The sequence below is a fragment of the Rhinolophus sinicus genome, chromosome 10 (assembly GCF_057876585.1).
Source record: "Rhinolophus sinicus isolate RSI-liver-muscle chromosome 10, RSI-T2T, whole genome shotgun sequence".
Lineage (NCBI taxonomy): Eukaryota > Metazoa > Chordata > Mammalia > Chiroptera > Rhinolophidae > Rhinolophus > Rhinolophus sinicus.
This window is the reverse complement of record NC_142510.1, coordinates 17366441-17378122: the sequence shown is the minus strand read 5'-3', so window position 1 is coordinate 17378122 and position 11682 is coordinate 17366441. Positions and strand designations below refer to the sequence as shown.

Here is an 11682-nt window from a genome sequence, read left to right as displayed (position 1 = left end):
CAAAGGCTTGCTGGCGTCTCCACGTGACCTTGGAATTACCCTCCTCCGGGGCGCCCGCCGGCCTCGGTAGAAGGAGGGCGAAGCTGTTGCGGTTTCTCCCGAGACCCGGAGCCGGCCCCTTGCTCGGCCCCTGGCCGCCCTTCCGCTGGAGCCTGGCTCACATTACAAAGAAATGTGGCCCGGCCTCCCTGCACCTCCGCCCTCGTGGAGCATCCCTGGGGACAGGGCTGGGTTGGCTCCTATTTTCTGGGCGCCCGAGTCCCCACCCCCACTTTGATATTCAACTTGTCATCGCTTCCTGCTAATCCCCCTCCCCCTCCCAATGCCTCTCAAATCCCTCCTCCCTGCGCCACTGTTCTAGGTCAAGCTCGTTATCTGTGACCTCTCCCTCCAACAGTCAACCTGACATCTCCCCTTGGATCATGTCAGGCAACTCAAATTAAGTCCAGAGCCTGGATTCCCCTTCTCTCAAACTTGTTTCTCCCTCTGTAAAGAGCCTTGAAGTCCTGTAAACTCTACCTCCAAGGACTGTTCCAGAATGCATCCCTTTAGCGCTAAAACCCAGCCTCAGCCCCCCATCTCGTCTCTCCTAATTGTTCCGCCTGTATGACCTTTTGGCCTCTTGAGTTAATTTTCAAAGCAACTAGAGTAATCTTTGTAAAACATGGATCGCGTCTCATCCCTGCTTAAAATGCAGCTCAATCCAAATTGAAAATGGGCCAAGGGCGCGAGCAGACATTTCACTGATGTCACAGATGACAGATATGCACATGAAAAGATGCTCAACATCATTAGCCATTAGGGAAATGCAAATTAAAACCACAGGGAGATGGCACTACACACCTACCAGGATGGCTAAAATAAAAAAGTGGTAATACCAAGAACTGGTGAGTGTAAACTGAGTTTCTCATATGAGGGCGGATGTCGCCTCCAGCATGAGAAGAGCAGTGGGAAGCGAGAAGGGCTGCAGGAGGTTAAGAAAGACAGTAGACAAGAGTAGAGTGCAAGAGCCCCAATTACTACATACAAGGAAGTAAAGTGATTTTTCCATGGTCCACGAGTCACGTGCCTGACTGGCTGTTCTTCCCGAAAGCCCCCAGCGTGCTCCAACACGTACTGTGCCTTCACACACGCATAACCCCAGGGGATGCAATTACTGTACTGAAACCATCAGATAAGAGAACCTGACCAATATTATTCCATCGGTTCCCAGCTTTCCGGGACACTCCCCCAAGGAAGCTTTACTGTCATTCCATCGGGTCTCAGCTTTCTAGACACGTCATGTGATGTCATGGGGAAGGCGTGGGGAACAGACGGTTCGGCAGCTGTAAGGCAACAGGCGGACAATTAAGATCGCGAACTCATCCTGGAAAAAGTGCTGCTTACCTCATTGCTGAATATCACTACGGTCACCTTCAAAGGACTCCCCTTGGGAAGCTATGCACCGACGCCAGCACCTAGTCCATCTTTCAAAGCAATTCTGGAACTCTTCTTCTGGAATGGCCATCAGAGCTGTCATATTACCCTTGATGTCCTGGATGTCATCAAAATGTCTTCCTTTCAATATTTCCTTTATCTTCAAGTAAAGAAAGAAGTCATTGGGGGCCAGATCAGGTGAGTAGGGAGAGTGTCCCAATACAGTTATTTGTTTACTGGCTAAAAACTCCCTCACAGACAGTGCCGTGTGAGCTGGTGCATTGTCGTGATGCAAGAGCCATGAATTGTTGGCAAAAAGTTCAGGTCATCTTAACTTTTTTTTTTTCAAATTGGGGAAGAGGAAGAGGATTTTATTGGGGAACAGTGTGTACTTCCAGGCCTTTTATTCAAGTTGTTGTCCTTTCAGTCTTAGTTGTGGAGGGCGCAGCTCAGCTCCAGGTCCAGTTGCCTTTGCTAGTTGCAGGGGGCGCTGCCCACCATCCCTTGCAGGAGTTGAACCGGCAACCTTGTGGTTGAGAGGATGCGCTCCAACCAACTGAGCCATCTGGGAGCTCAGCAGCAGGTCAGCTCAAGGTGCCGTGTTCAACCTTAGTTGCAGGGGGAGCCCACCATCCCTTGTGGGACTCGAAGAATTGAACTGGCAACCTTGTGGTTGAGAGCCCACTGGCCCATGTGGAATCGAACTGGCAGCCTTCGGAGTTAGGAGCATGGAGCTCTAACTGCCTGAGCCACTGGGCCGGCCCAGGTCATCTTAACTTTTGCATGCAGTCTTTTCAGCACTTCCAAATAGTAAACTTGGTTCACTGTCTAGTTGGTACAAATTTGTAATGAATAATCCCTCTGATATCAAGAGGTTAGCAACATTGTTGCAATAAATTCTGGAACTTGATTGTCAGACCTCATATATTCCTGATGGGAATGTAAAATGGTTTAGATACTCTGGAAAGGAGTATGACGGTCTCTAACAGAACTAAACATGACCTTACTTGAACACACCAAGCCTTTCCCCATCTCAGGTCTCAGCTCAGAAGTCACCTCCTCAGTGAGATCTTCCCTGACCACCCTGTGGAAAGTAGACATCCCCCATCATCTGTCCACCATTAGATTACATCAGGGACTTCTCATCTGAAATTGTTCATTGGTTCACTTGTTTATTACCTGTCCCCCTTTACCCTTCTGTGGCCCCAAAACTTGAATCAAAGCTCTGTGAGATCAGGAACTTTGTCTTTCTTGTGCCCTGCTGTTTCCCTAGGACCTAGGACAGTGCCTGAAAAATAAACATAGTAGTAAGTAAACATCCGGTGAATGAATGAAAGAATGAATGAATGAACACTTACCTTACTGATCTCTCTGGCCTCCCTCCAATTCCTCCTCCACACTGCAGCCAGGGGGAGTTTTAAAAAGCGCAAATCTTGCCTCGTCAATGTCTGGCTCATAAGTCCCCAGTAGCTTACAGCTTCCTGTCCTCGAGACTCCCTGTGTATGTGGCAGGGTTTCTTGGAAAGGGGGTGAAATGACGACTATAAATAAGGCTCCAGTCAACTATCAGGCTTGGGTTTTACCCTGAGGCCCTGGGAGCCATGGGCGACTGCAGAGCAGGGGAAGCACAAGATTAATATTAATACCAAGGACACTCTCTCTTTGTGGAGTGCAGGTGGGAAGCAAAAGAGGTAGAAGACAGCCCGCGAAAGAGGCTGTTGAAATGCTTCTGGTTTGCTAAGGGAAGAGTCCACAATGAGTAAATTGAATCTAGAAATATGTGTGGACTACCCTTAGTAACACTGCACGGGGAGACGAGAAAAGAAAGTTTTCTTCCACTCTTCCTAATTTCCTTTCTTTATACAACAAAACTTCTTATGCACCCACTAGATGTCTGTGAACAAGCCAGTAAAGATCCCTGTTGTCACAGAGGAAACCCTCAGGGACAGGAGGCAGATGGGAAGACTAACAAACAAGCATAATTTGGGATTGGGGCAAATGCCGGGAAGGAAACAGGGTCTCTGAAGGTGTTAACACTTCAACTGAGACCCGAGTGATGAGAAGCAGCTGCGCCAGATGCGGGGGTGAGGGGGCGGGGCGAGGGGCGGGGCGAGGGCGGGGCGAGGAGCGGAGTGGTGGAGGTTTGACGTGAGAAGCGTGGCCGCCACGTCCTCTCTCAGGTCTGTGGAGGTCATGGTTTGGAGCGTTTCTTTTAGGCAGGTGAAAAACTACTGAACTATTCTAAGCAGGGGACTCATCTGCTCTAGCAAGAAGACTCTGCCCCCATGAGGCAGCTGGTAAGCTAAAAAAACGGGATTGAAGAGATGCTGTTGAGTGAAAGGCAAAAAGGACAAAAAAGTCCTGACACCTCATCCTCTCCATTCCCCAATGCCCCACTCTTCCCCCTACGAGCCACCCCAACCCGACCGACGGGAAGTGGGGGCCTGCCAGCTGGAGGGTCCCCTGGGGTTTGCCTGAGGCAAACAGGAAGTCACAGCCCAGTGAGGCGGCCCTGGGAACCGGCGACTGAGAAAGCAGGTCTCCTGGGTCCCTGGACCCTTTCCCTGAGTGACTTCAGCAGTGAAAGACAGAGATACACATACACATACAGGGCGAGGGAGGGTGCACAGAAAAAGAACAGAAAAAGATGAGCAGCAGGAGGAGGAGGAGAAGGAGGGAGAGAGAGATGGAGGGCAGAACAGATTTAGGAGTCAAGACTCCTGGGCTCTGATGCTCATTATACCACCGGCTCAATGTGTGAACTGGGGGCAACACGCCGCCCTTCTGGGGGCCTCCATTTCCCCATTTCTAAATGGGTTCCTTCCTGGGGAAGAACTGGGAGAGAAAGGGGGATTAATCACCAGTGGTTTCTCAGCTCCCCTGCACAGAGGAGCTCCAGGGGCAGTGGGGCTCGAGCTCTCAGCCATTAATTGAGGGCCTACTATGTGCTGAGTGCTGGGCTAAAACTGCCGAACATATGTGGTCCTGTTTAATCTTCACAAACATTATTTTTCTTTAATTTTTCTTAAGGAGGGCGCAGCTCACAGTGGCCCATGAGGGGATCGAACCAGCAACCTTGGTACTACCAGGACCACAGTCTAACCAACTGAGCTAACCAGCCTCCCACATTTTTGATAGTACTGTTATTATCTCCAGTTTTCAGAGACAGGAACGAAGGCTTAGAGAGATGAAGAAATCTGGCCAAGGAAGTGGTCAAGGTGGAGAATTCAAATTCAGGTCTGCGAGGTCCCAAAGGATCTGTGATCGGCTCGCTGTGTGGACGTGGAAGGTGGCCCAAGAAATGGTGGAATGAATGAATGAGGTGTGTGTGCAAAGGGAAATGGATTTCGAGCCTGAGGTACTGAGGTGGAAGGAGGGAGGAGTGGAAGGAGGGAGCCCCTAAGACTAGATCCACTCAATCAATACATATTTACTGGGACCACAATGTGCATTGCACATACAGGGGTGAACACGGCAGTCCCTGCTGCAGCGAAGGGGCTTATTCTTGTGGGGGGACGGGAAGTGAGCAAACAGACACAAATAAGATCATTTCATTGGTGGTCATTGCTGGGAGGAAAATAAAACTGTAGCAGGGAGGAGGGGGGTTTTGTGGGTGTGGAGGGGTGCATGGAGAAGGGGGCCTGAGGCATGACCACCCCTTCCTTCCTGGGGGACTGCCCGCCCGCCCCCGCAGATGCCCATGGTTCAGTGCCCACCGGGCCTCTGTCTGCCCCAGCATCCCCTGCGCGGCCAAGCTGGGTGCCTCGGGGAGTCTGGCCACCATGCCACCTCCTCTCCTGTTCTTCCTTCTCTTCCTTACCCCCGTGGGAGTCAGGCTCCAGAAATCACAGCTGGTAGAGGCTAAAGGTATGTCCACGGGGCACAGATAGAAGGAGTCGGGGCTAGAAACCCGGGTTCTGGCTAGGTACTCTTGGCCACGTAACTTACACTCCATTCTCTTAATTGTAAATTCAGGGAGGGATAGGAAGGATTCTGAGGGCTCCTCCACTCCCAGTTGGTGGGGTCTGAGGTCGTTGGGTTTATCACCCAGGGGGAGGAGTGAAGGGGGCTGGGGGCTCCTCTCTCTCCCTCTCTCTCTCCACAGAGGGAAGCAGTGCTGTGCTGCCGTGCCTCAAGCGGTCCTCAGATGTTCCTCCCGATCAGCAGGCCTTGTACGAGGCGTGCCACTCAGAACGCTTGATACAGCTGAGTGGAGGGCTGCCAGGCCTGGGCATCCAGGTGGGGCCCCTGGGCATCCTGGTCATCTCCAACGTCTCTGACCAGATGGGGGGCTTCTACCTGTGCCAACAGGGGTCCCCTTCTCAGCAGGCCTGGCAGCCTGGCTGGACAGTCAGCGTGAATGGCAGCGGTGAGGTCCCGGGGGGGGCAGGGAGGGCTGGATGAGAAGAGGGAGGCCCACCATGGATGGAGGAGGTCTGGCTGCTAAATGGATCTGGAGGGAGGGAGTGGAGGGTCTGTGGATCAAGCCGGGAGCCAGATGTAGGTGGCCCCTAAAAACGGTGGCTTTGTGACTTCCACGCTGGGCAGCTTTGTGTCTCTGTCAGTTTCATCTTTCTCTGAGACGGTGTTTCTCTGCCTCTCTCTGGGTCTGTTTCTATTTATCTGTTTTGCTGGGTCTCTGTATTTCTCTGCCTCTCCTGGATGTCTCTGTATCTGGTTCTGGGTCTCTTCCCAGGGGAGCTGTTCCAGTGGAAGGCTTCAGACCTAGATGACTCAGGTTGTGACCTGGAGAATAGGTCCTCAGAGGACCACAGGCTCTCTTCTGGTCACCCCACCAGCTCCCAGCTGTATATGCGGGCCAAAGACCACCCTAAGATCTGGGAGACAGACCCTGCATGTGCCCCACCTAAGAGCAGTTCAAACCAGAGCCTCAACCAAGGTAAGGTGCTGGGGAAATGCCAAGAAGTTGAGGGGTGGAGGTACCCAGAGATGCGGGATGGTCATTTGGAACTGGGGGTTTGCAGGGGAGGAGACCCCAAGGCCTACACTTTCCTAGCCTTGGCTCTCCCTGCCCCAGACCTCACCGTGGAACCTGGCGCCACACTCTGTCTGCCCTGTTGGTTGCCCCCTGCCTCCGTGGCCAGCGGCCCTGTCTCCTGGATCCACATGCACCCCAAGAAGCCTAATATTTCATTGCTGAGCCTAAACCTGAGTGAGGATGCCTCAGTCAGAGAAATGTGGGTCCTCGGCACCCTCCAGGGAGGGGCTGTTCTGTGGCTGCCCCAGGCCACAGAGCGAGATGCTGGCACCTATTATTGTTACCATGGCAACATGACCATCGAGATGCAGCTGAAGGTCACTATCCAGTCAGGTAAGGTGTCTCTCAACTGCGGGGCTTGTGTGTGAAGCTGTTGGGAAGAACTGGAAGCCAGTCAACCTTGGCTGCCCTTGGCCAGTACCAGCCTCAGCCCAAACCCCAACCACTACACGGAACACTGACCCACCGCTTTCCTCTTGGCTTCCAAAGACACGACTTTTCTGGGTCTTCTCCTACCCCTGGTTGCTCCTTCCCGTCGGCTTTGCTAGTCTCCCTTCCTCACTCCCTCTCAGCACTGGAGCCCTGAGCCCTCTCCTTCTCCCTTCTGCACTCTCTCATCCTTATCTACACACTCTCCCTATTCGTCCTCCGTTACTCCCTGGGCTCCTTGGGCCACCACGCCTTGGTGACTGGCTCTAGGCTCCATACCCTGGCCCTAGGCTCCACACCTGGAATTGCCATTTGATGTCCCATGGACACTGCAGGCTCAACGTATACAAAAATCAAATGCCACATCTTCCCCAAGCGTAGGCTTCTGGGTGGCCCTGTGTAAGTAAAGGACACCACCCACCACCTGCCCACGTGCCCAAGCCAGGACCCTGGGCATTCTTCCCTGGCCTCACCCCATCCGTCAGACCCGTCACAGTGTTCTGCCATTGTCTCCCTCACACAATCCTACCATGCTCCCCTAGCCACAATTCTCAAACTCAACCTCAACTTTCACTTCCAATGTATCTCAGAACCTGGCTGCCTCCCCCTCCAACCGTATGAATGCTGACTCTGCTCTTGACTTTGACCATGGCTGCCCTTAGCTGCAAGCTGACCATCATGCTCCCCTGCATCCTAACACTTCCTCTGACTATAGTCACGCTTTGCTCACGGTTTGCTTAATAGACACTGCTCCAGGCCCTATGCCGGGCTCTGGGACCCAGTCCCTGTCCTCACATGGAGGGAGGACAGCCCTCCTTGTAGTTTGGGACTTTAAGGATCTGTGTCTTGCCCCTGTCCCCACATTTACAGCCCTTTGAGGTCTTGAGGTTGGGAGGTAAGATGCCAGCCCTGGCCCTTGTCTCACAGCTCCTTTCCCGCCAACAGTACAGCGATGGCTGCTGGAGACTGGTGGCTGGAGAGTCCCTATTGCAACTTTACTTTATCTGATCTTCTGCATGGGTTCCCTGGCGGGCTTTCTTTATCTTAGAAAAGGTGAGTCACGTTCTCCAGCCGGTCTGCGAAACCGTACCCCATCTCCCTCAGGAGAGCCCACAACCATCTCTCTCCTCCCAAACCGCCCCCACAAACTTCAGTCCCCTTTGCACTACCCCTCACTCCTCTAAACGCCCTCTGAAATAGCCTAGCCCCTTGGAACGTGAACTTCCCATCTCCTCCATTGGCCCAAGTGACCTCCCCAGCACCCCCAAATCCTCACCTGGCCAAGCAGCCTCTCCTCTGATCACTGCCCTTAACTCTCACCAGCCCTGATTCGGAGGAGGAAAAGAAAGCGAATGACTGATCCCGCCAGAAGGTAAGGAATGATTCGAGTGCCCCCTCAGTCTCCGACTCCTGAGCTTTCACTTTATGCTTTGCACTTACTGTCCCCTCCGTGTCTTTTCTCCATCTCTGTGGTTGAAATAGTCCCCAACCTTCAAAGCCCAGTTCCAAAGCTACCTCTTCTGTGATGACCCCCTTGGCGTGATCCCAGACCCCTCTGAAGGCTGTCCCAGGACAGAGGAGCTAATTCAAGTGACCACATTTTCATCTCTGAGGGTCTGGCCTGAATCTCGAGGACATCTCCCAGTCCCCTCCAGGCCTGGCCTCACAGTGCAATTCCCCTTCTTCCACCAGGTTCTTCAAAGTGACGCCTCCCCCGGGAAGCGGGGCCCACAACCAGTACGGAAACGTGCTCTCCCTTTCCACGCCCACCACTGGCACGGGTAGGAGGCCCCGCCCGCTCTCTGACCCAGTGCTAGAGCCCCACCCATTCTTCCCAGCCCCGCAATCTCGGGAGTTCCAAGCCTTCCAGAGTTCGGAGCTCCGCCTTCAGAAAAGAGCCCGCCCCGGGGTGCGGAGTCCCGCCCAGATTTGAGCCCCGCCTCTAGGGCCAAGGCCCGCCCCCCAGGACTCGGGACCCGAAGTCCGGTCCGGAGAGCAGAACCTCACGTGAGAGCTTGAGGCCACGCCCCTAGGTTTAGATGCCGACCCCTCAGCGCGAGGCCGGAGGCCTAGACCCGGGAGGCCCCCGGTGCCTCCTGAAGCATCTCTTCCCGCCGTCCAGCCACGCAGACCCTAAACCCTGATCACCCGCATCTCTTCTCACTCGCCCCACGACAACGCTCCTCTTGCCAGGACGCTCCCTGCGGTGGGCTGCAAGCCTGGGAGCCGCCGTCCCCTACGGAAACCCGCACAGCGACGTCCAGGAGGCTGGAGCCGCTGGGTCCCGGAGCCCGACGGGAGCAGGTAGTGGGGGAGGGGTCGTTACTCTTATGGGGGGTGTTGGAGTGGCCCGTGGCAGGAATCGTGGACCGGGGCCTGGAGGAGGGAGGCCGTGACTCGGGCCCCACCCCTACCCCCAACTCCAGGCCCAGAAGAAGAAGAAGGGGAGGCCTACGAGGAGCCCGACAGTGAGGAGGGCTCCGAGTTCTACGAGAACGACTCCAACCTCGGGCAGGACCAGCTCTCCCAGGGTAAGGCTGCCTCCCCCACGCCGCTCCCACCTTCGCAGTGGGGGATGTGGACCCTCGCTGGACCCCTCTCCCTCTCCCCCAGATGGCAGCGGCTATGAGAACCCTGACGAGGGGGCTTTGGGTCCTGAGGATGAAGACTCCTTCTCCAATGGTAATTTGGGGTTCTTGTGGGGCCTCAGAGATTTGAGAGGACCCACAGGGCTGTGGAGCCACCACAGGGCAGGGGTGGCCCCTGGAGTTCTCGTTTTTCTGCAGCATCTGAATCATATGAGAATGAGGATGAAGAGCTGGCCCAGCCAGTTGCCAGGACAAAAGGTGTGTGTGTGTGTGTGTGTGTGTGTGTGTGTGTAAGGTACATTCCTGAGGGGGTGATGGTAGTGGTGGTGGGGCGTGACCTGGAGGCCAGGAGAAAGCGTGACATCCCTCTTCCTCTTCCAGACTTCCTCAGCCCCCATGGGACAGCCTGGGACCCCAGCCAGGAGGCAACCTCCCTTGGTGAGAAATGCTTGGGCCCTGCCAACCGTGTGCAGATTGGGTTGACCTGGCCTCATCTCTAACTCCAGGCAGAACCTTGATCTTGACTCTGACCCAAAAGCCAAACCCTTTAGAATTGACTCTTACCTCTAACCTCAACTCCTACCCCAACCCTAATCCCTACCCCATCCCTAACTGTGAACGTCAGCTCTGATCCCAATCCAGTTCCAGCCTGGACTTGAACCCCCACGTCACCCCAGCCTCAGTGCAGACCTCAGTTTTGACCCCAGCCTCCTCATGACTCTGACTCCTTCCAATTCTGTTCTTGACCCTTATTCTGACCATGACCATAATCGAACCCATACTTGACCAAGCCTCCAATGAACAGGGACGCGAATCCTTGCTGACCTTCATCACTCCTTCCTAGTACAACACGGGTCAAGCTTTCCACCTCCCTCTGCCCCTCAGTCTCCCTCCGTATCTTAGGCGGCACTTCCCTTCCATAAGCCCCCAGCATGGCTCCCAGGCCTCCAACTCTCCATCCCCTGCTCACGCAGGGTCCCAGTCTTATGAGGATATGAGAGGGATCCTGTATGCTGCCCCCCAGCTTCGCTCCCTGCGTGTCCAGCCTGGACCCAGTCATGAGGAAGGTGGGTGCATCTACGGCTGTGCCCTGTTGTCTGAGGCTGACCCCTCCCAGTCGACTTCCAGCTGTATGTACATTTCACTCCTTCCTGGTCCTAACCAGATGCAGGTTCTTATGAGAACATGGACAATCCCAATGAGCCAGAACCAGCGTGGGGAGGAGGGGCCCATAAGGGGACCTGGAGCTCCCGGTGATTCCGTTCAGGTGAGCTGGGAACTGCCATCTGAGGAAGGGGGAGAAGGAGGGAGGTAAACAGGCGTGGCAGTGGGATTCTGGTGCTCAGGGAGGGAGCGGGGAAAGGACAGCCAAGGCCTCGTGGGCAGGGAGGGGGCTCCTAGACCCCTCCCCATTACAGCTTTTCCTATGTAGCCTGGGCCTCCTGAGGCTCCTGAGAGCCACACCTGACTCTGAAATCTGGGGACTCCACGCAGACTGTCAACCTCTGGAGCCACGTTGCTCAGGAATGTGTGTATCTGTGTGTGTTTGTGTCTACAAGTGAAACTCCAGTCCCCTTTGCGCTGCCCAAATAAACTCCATGAACTCTTCCAATCCTGTGATGGAGTGCCCTTGTGTGGGAGGGAAAGGGATGGTGAGGCTGGGTGAACTCGCGTTGTCTCTGGAATCCAGTAGAGGATGGAGAGTTGCATCCCTCCTGTGGCTTGTCCTGCCCCCATCTGCCCCACTTGCCTGCCATTCCCACCAGCCAGTTATTCAATCATTGTTCATTCAGTTGTGTACTGGGTGCCCAGGGAAGAGGAAGCAATCCAGGGATTGGCAGTCACCACTGACATTTATTGAACATCTACTATGTTCTAACATTCATCAACTCATTTAATCTTTAAAATAACCTCACAAGGTTAGTGTGCACTTATGTGCCAGGATTGTATCAAAGCATTTTATGTATTTTGCGTATATGTTATGTATATGTGTGATTCTGTATCTTAGCTCATTTTATCTTCACAAACATCCCTATTTCATAGATGAGGAGATGAGGCAAAGAAGCTGAATAACATGCCCAAGCCTTGCCTGGATAGCAAGTGCGGGGGTCCAAACTTGAACTCTTGCAGTCTAGTTCTAGCGTCTATCCTCAATATTGACGTACTCCCGTCCTACGTGCAATTCTGCAGAGGGGACCAAGTGTCAGAGAGGCCACAGAACACATCTAAGGCCACATAACTAGCACGTCA

At 54.1% G+C, this 11682-nt stretch overlaps 1 protein-coding gene across 5 annotated transcripts; it reads left to right on the top strand.

The window, feature by feature from the left end:
* Positions 1-1476: 1476 nt before the first annotated feature.
* Positions 1477-11044, top strand: CD19 (CD19 molecule). Of its 5 annotated transcripts, XM_088801413.1 has the most exons (18): positions 1477-1614; positions 3307-3500; positions 4573-4738; positions 5111-5283; positions 5522-5785; positions 6113-6316; positions 6455-6748; positions 7790-7897; positions 8168-8216; positions 8537-8625; positions 9038-9148; positions 9271-9375; positions 9458-9526; positions 9631-9690; positions 9814-9870; positions 10407-10499; positions 10598-10699; positions 10865-11044. In XM_088801413.1, the coding sequence occupies exons 3-17, from the start codon at positions 4734-4736 to the stop codon at positions 10687-10689; spliced, it is 1773 nt and encodes a 590-aa protein (XP_088657539.1). In that variant the 5' UTR covers positions 1477-1614; positions 3307-3500; positions 4573-4733; the 3' UTR covers positions 10690-10699; positions 10865-11044. The 5 variants fall into 5 exon arrangements, with proteins under 5 accessions (XP_088657539.1, XP_019610329.3, XP_088657540.1 ...); XM_019754770.3 differs by lacking the exon at positions 3307-3500 and having other exon boundaries at positions 1478-1614; XM_088801414.1 differs by lacking the exon at positions 1477-1614 and having other exon boundaries at positions 3362-3500; positions 10851-11044.
* Positions 11045-11682: the final 638 nt, after the last annotated feature.